The sequence below is a fragment of the Equus asinus genome, chromosome 26 (genome assembly GCF_041296235.1).
Source record: "Equus asinus isolate D_3611 breed Donkey chromosome 26, EquAss-T2T_v2, whole genome shotgun sequence".
Classification (NCBI taxonomy): Eukaryota; Metazoa; Chordata; class Mammalia; order Perissodactyla; family Equidae; genus Equus; species Equus asinus.
In genome coordinates, this window is record NC_091815.1 from 37,230,506 (window position 1) to 37,237,174 (window position 6,669).

At 38.7% G+C, this 6,669-nt stretch overlaps 1 protein-coding gene across 1 annotated transcript; it reads right to left on the minus strand.

Moving 5' to 3' along the window:
* Window positions 1-1,848: 1,848 nt before the first annotated feature.
* On the minus strand, window positions 1,849-2,763 carry LOC106822665 (vomeronasal type-1 receptor 4-like). The gene has a single exon (XM_014827945.1). The coding sequence runs from the start codon at window positions 2,761-2,763 to the stop codon at window positions 1,849-1,851; it is 915 nt and encodes a 304-aa protein (XP_014683431.1).
* Between the last annotated feature and the right edge of the window lie 3,906 nt (window positions 2,764-6,669).

Here is a 6,669-nt window from a genome sequence, read left to right on the forward strand (position 1 = left end):
ATTCTGATAGATATTGAATGCAATAGGTAAATATATTAAGCTGAATATATATTTTAGGAGTAAGAGAGCAAAGGAGAGAGAAGTGTGTGTCTGTGTGTGTGTGTGTACACATAACTTCAAAAGAAAGGGAAATACTGGCTCAAAACAAGTAATTTCAAAATTGTTGGTGACTTACTAACAAACTAGAAAACTTTCAGATTGGCAATGGAAATCTATTTTGTCTACTCTACATTGAGTTAATTTCTCCCAAGCCTCATTTCTATTGGCTTGAGAATCTCCGCCTTCAAATCCTGTCTTTTTTTTACTTACCTGTTAATCATGTATGACTTACTACATGATTTATTTGTTCCAAAGTTTATGAACTATTGTTTAAATGACCTGCTCAGGGATTTTAATAATGGTTTTCCTTAAATTTATTGGTGATTAGAAATTGATTTGAAGATAAGAGTAATTCCACAGTTAGCATATTCAGTTGATCTTTTAAAAATTAATATATATACTATTTCTTCTTGAGTGGAATAAAACACAACTCAACATTTGTTAATATTTTTTCACTTTTTATAAGGGACATCGACAAAGTTACTTTCTGTGATGTTTTCATCAGGTGAAAACTTGGAGACTTCATAAGACGTGGAGTCATTTTAACATTTATGTGAAGTGACCAAACACACAGGACAGTGACGGGTGTCAATCTATAGTTAGAAAAATATTCCAATAGAAGTGTGGTTGTAGTGTCAGGTAAGAGACAGAAAATGGATAAGGGAAGTTGACTGAATTATGCATCTGAGGAAGACACCTGTTCCCTGGCTGCACAACTGCCTCTTTAAATTTAGGGGATATATCTACTTGTTTCATTTCCTAATTGTCCCCAGTTCTTCTGTTTCTCCTCATTGTAATTCCTGCTACATATGCATCTCAGCCATGGGATTTATGAGTTTTCCCCTCAAAATGGTTACACCTCTACTCTTCCAAGTTTAATGGAAATCGCCACCATCAACTTATTTCCCCACGTTAGAGACATGGTATTTGCATCCTGAAGTCTCTTTCTTGTCAAAATGCCCAAGTAGCATCCATACCTATTAGAGAGAAAACTGCTTTTTACAGATTTCAAAATCCATGCAAGTCTTTCCCAGACAGTATATATTTGTTTCATCATCAATACTCACCTGATGTCTTTTGAAAATCGGCAGAAACATACTTCTGTGCTCTCTTTCACTTATTCTGGTTCTAATTGGACATTTCTAAATGAAAATATTTTAAGTCTGCCAATGTCACTTCATAACATCACACTTCAAAAGACTACCATCTCTCCAAAGATGAACTGTGAGGAACTCATATTTAGGCGTCCAAAAGCTCTACTCTCTGAATCCGCATTGACCCATCAGCTTAATCCCCCAGTGTTCATTAATCTGTGGGGAAATTCCTTTTTTCTTGAATGAACATTTCACACGGTGCTTTGTTTCATAGAGGTTTACCTACATTCCATGCTTAATTTATTTTGGGGTAAATGTTTTATTTCAGATTGATATTTATGCATTCAAAGACATTTCTGTAATCCTCATATTGTTTCAGGAACTCCTGCTTAATAATGACTAGATTCTGACGCTGCCCTATAAGCATTAATAAAGTTTTATTTACATAGATATTTCCATGATAATTACACAATAGTTCATTTACAATTGCATTATGATTTATTGCTTCTCTCAGAGCATAATCTCAGCCTGCCTTGTTTGCCACTGTCTTGGAAATGACTGTCTAATAGTTGTTTAGAACTCAGAAGGGGATGAATAAATGCATAACTGAACAATAGTCAAAGAGAATTTGCATATTTCTCATAAGATTATGTGATTATCTACTCCTTATCCAGGACAGGAAAGATGTGGATACTCTGCGATCATGGCTCATGAGAATGTAGGGGCTTACAGTTGGGAAACATGCAGTAACTGGTGCAATAAAGATCACCAGGTTCTGGCTGGGATTATCAGAAAGAGTCACATACAAGAAACAGATGGAAGAGAGAGTGTACAGAGACACAAAAGTGCTCACCAACACAAGGATGCTTTGGGTGGCTCTGGCTTCAGCAGAGGATCTAGGGGAGATTTGGTTCCTATGAATGTGTTGGACCTGCTGCTTGTGCCTGTACAGGATGAAAACCATGGAGCCACTGCTCCAGATCATGAGCCCCAAACAAAGAACATCAGGAAATAATGACAATCCTGTATTCAGTAAGACTGTAATTCTGCCATGAAATACTGAACAACATAATCCCAAATCTTTTTTCTTTGTGATGGTTTTGTTGCTCCAATTACCAGTCACACGCATAGTAAAAATTATATTTATCATCAATTGTAGGACCCAGCAGAGGAAAATAGAAGACCCAATGTACTTGGGAGCTTTCACTCTAAGCTCTGCCCACCTTGTGCTCAGGATGCCAATGGTGATGGCCTGGAAGACACTCAAAAGGCAGGTGGTGCCAATGGACACACCCCTGGCCACTCTGTGAATATAGAAAACAAGTTTGCATTCAATATCAGTGAGAAAATTTTTCCACCCAAATGGTATCATTGTATCTGAGATTCCTGTAGGGAGCAGGACCAAGATGTTGGCTACCAGCAGATGTTCAACGATCAAGTCTTTGCCCCTCAGCCTGCATCCCGTGAAGTGAAGGAAGAGATAACGGTAAAGAAGAGAGACATTCCCCAGGATTCCAACTATATTCTCTGATAAGAAGATCATACGTATTGCGAAATTTCTGGTAGCCATCCTGTCCGGTGTCCGTGAAAGATACTTGCCTTCTTAGCCAGAGTGTTCTGCGTGGAAATATGAGGCATGTGCTACTTGTATCATATCAACTGAAATCCAATATTGTCCACTTACCATTAGTTCCCATGAAGAAATATTAACTTAATGTTGTTCTTTTACTAAGAGGTCTCCAAGGATTGAACGTATAACTTTTGAAAGAGCATGTATGATGACATAATCATGTCTATGAAGGCTATACACGTACTGGCTCACTTCTTCATTTTTCCCAAACCTACTATTTTCCAGGAACTACGATTATTTTCATTCTAAAGAGCAGCAGAACTTAGATACAGGGACATTAAGCATTTTGACTAAATTCACATGCTAGTTACAGGCAGGATGTGACTTAAACCTGGCTGGGCTGGTAACAAAGCAAGCACGTTTAATCGCTGTAATCTACTGACAAAGGAACTTAGTCTTTCTAATAGTCTGCATAGATATTTAGCTGTTTTCATAACTTGTCATTATATTTGAAGTTGGTGGTTAATTTACTATTTCATTGCAGTTGTAACAAGTTTCACTTATATGCAAAGATTTATTTCATTGGCCAATATCAATTGTGCATAAAGCTTTTGAGGTAGCAATTAAGTGTAGATGCTCTGATTGTAATACTAAGGACACCTGTCTCATGACCAAGCTAGATTTCATAAATACAAGATTGGCTCAATATTAGAATGGCAACACAAAGAGTCATTTGCTTTTGTGCCAGGAACAAGACAGTACTACCTATCACATAAATGGTGAATATGATAGTGTGCCATAAATTATTTTATATGAATTACTAATGTCATAAACTTGTATGGAAAAAAGTTACTAATTTCAGATCACATGAATTTATAAATATGTGAGTAAAGTAAAACTATTACCAAGGTAGTGAGATTTGTCTTATATTTTCAAGACAGTCACGCAAAAAGGAATCAGTCAAGTGTAAAATCTTTTACATTTTATTAAATTGGAATAATACATTTTTTAAAGTAATAGAAGAATATTTTTAAAACAGAGAAAATATCACAAGATACCTTTGAGCCTGGCTGTGGCTATCTGAAACTCCTCATTATACATTTATATTTTCCCTCAGTACTGATTCCGTTTCTTTGAGAGGGAAAACAGTCTCATTAAAATGAACAGACCACAGAGGTTTCACTAGGAAAAAATTACTGCCTCCATTAAGCACTTCATACACCCAGAGTCACAAAAAACATTTCTACCCCAACAATTGCCATTTGGATACACCACTCCCGAACAGGACTACACGATTCCTGTAGATTCATCCTATTCTTTCTTAGAAGCACAGAGGTGTTGTGGGCACACCTGCAGTAATCCTAAAAATGTCATCTATGATTCCTGTAAATTAGGCTGAAGAGCAGACTGATTTCAGAACAACAGTACTTAATACATTAAAAAGTCAGGTTTCACTATCACTTGTATTAAACAGCAAGAGTCAAGGTCATAGTTGATTACCCTACAATACATTAGGAGCCAGCAGTGTTTGGTGTAGGATCCTACTACCTCAGACAATGCCTGAGAATTATTCCTCCTTCCTGTCTGGCTTTGGCACTAGACCAGATTCAAAGCCTGAAGAATGCCTTCATTCTGCCACGATCACTTACCCAGGCTCCTCATATCCCACCTTCTTTGCACACTCTTCTTCTCAGATTGAAATAGAAAACCTCACCAGACATCTTCGAGGATACTGGATATAGTGTACTGATCATGGCAGCCAGTGCCTGGATTAGAGGGAGGCAGCCAGCCAGACCACTAGATATGGGTTTGTGATTCTCTGACCTCACTCCCAATTACAACAGCAATTATCTTTTCCACTGCAACCACCATGGGGGGACAGGCTTGGGGAACTGAGGATATTTGTCAAAAACTTTTTCCGAGTTGTTAAGTACAAAAAGCAATTACAACCTACTACTTATTTCCAGAGAGACAATTGCAGTGTTTTGAAAGGCACTTGATCCATGGAGGCAGACAGGGCTGCACGTGGAGGCCCCAGGAAATACTGAGTTGACACGCGAGGGACTGGCAATGAAGCTCATGGGTCTTGCTGAGTTCTCTGCTCCCCTCAGAAGTTTTTCTATGCAAAGTGTGTTCTTTCCTAAACTTCAGACTACTTATTGTCAGCATCGTTTAAATTCTGAGCAGGCAAGTAGAACCAAAGCACCTTAGAAGGATTTTCAAAGCCCTACGAGTCAAAGGAAGAACATGATGGAAAACTTACTGGATTTATTTGCACAACTCAATGCCAATTAATGTGGAAGTCTGAGTGATCAACTTTTTAGTAAAATAAGTTAATATTGACCCTCTGCCCAGTGGTTATAGAAAGTCTAAGTTCAACAATATCCATAGAAATTTATGTGTGTATCCCAAAGGAAAGGATCGGAAGGTTTAACAGATTCTACAGTTCATATAACTTTCACATAAGTCAATGCTACTTTCTCAACCCCAGGGCATTAAATGGTTACCACCAGCCTTTACACTTCATTTTTGCTGAAATTTCCACAAAATTTATTCCTTTTGTAAATAAAGAAGTCATATAAAATATGAGTTACAATTAATCCTTTTTTAAAAATACAAATCTGTACTTCATCTGGGATTCCCATTGATGGGATTCAGGGCAGGCCACCCCAACATGCGCCACTCCGGCGCACGGATTATTTTGAGCTGAAGACAATAAAGGCTCAGACTCAGCAAGAAGTTTGACCTTTCCCCCCTAACTGCCTAGAAGAAATTTAAAATAAAGGCCTGTCATCAGGACAGGTCATCACCATAGATAACTTTGGGTTCTGGTAGACTGGGGGGATCCTTGCTAATCCCACTCTTGTCAAAGTTCTACTTACCAAACAGTTGCTTTTCCTTTCCTACACTACACAAACCCTCCCAACTTTCCAGTCAGAGATTAGAGCCATATGTTCAAAATCCCCTGCAACTACTACCTCTACACACACACACACAAACACAAATATATATTCCCTTATCTTCCCCTACTGTCAGAGTAACTTCGATTGCTGTCGTCTGATAAGCAAAGAGGGATAAGCATGAAATGGCGGCTTGGGTCATATGAGTACATTTCTGAGGATCATGGCAGCGGAATCCCTACCCTGTGATATGTGGGCATTTTTCAGTAGCATTGAGGACCAGATGCTTTGGGGACACAGAGATTCTTGTACTTTCTGGAACCTAGAGCAGTGACACTGAGGATGGAGAAAATGTTTGATAAGGCCACTTGAGAACATAGTTTTAAAAATACTCATGCTCAACTAGCTGTGGGAGATGAAGAAATTTGGGTAAAGCTGTTTAGACAGAATGGGGGAGTCATGCCCTGGGGGCATAAACAACCCAAATATCCCAGGAGCTAAATGCAAAGAAAAAGAAAACCCCCTAAGACAGTTGAAATGCACATGACAGTGACCTCCTTCTGTTTCCAATTTTATCCCACTAGCAAAACTGGTGATATTTCTCTCGCTCATTTAAATGGGGTTGGGAAATGTGGAGCTGCCCTGGGTGAGTCAGGAGCAGCGTATATTTCTGCCTCAAATCCAGTCCATCCAGTATGAAGAAGAGAAATCCACACATTCTTTCTGGGTCCATGCAGTCTTTCCAGTAGCCTGTGAGGAGTGAAGGAAGGATTTCGTCAGTTGTGGAACTTAGTACAATGGAGTCAGGTAGCAGGTTAGGCTGACACATTCAACACAGGCAGGACTGAAAGTATACTCCAGTTCTAATAAATCCCAGTCTGTATCTGTTAGTTTGTGTTTAACTAAGAAACTGTAGACCTGTATTTATGAAAAAGAAGTGTCTCCTTTTGTTCTTACACTTATGGTAAGTGGGGCAAAACCCAGGACTCTAAACGCAGCACAGTGA

Excerpts from the sequence above, each read along its gene's own strand:
- LOC106822665 (XM_014827945.1), bottom strand. The coding sequence starts at position 2,763 with ATGGCTACCAGAAATTTCGCAATACGTATGATCTTCTTATCAGAGAAT.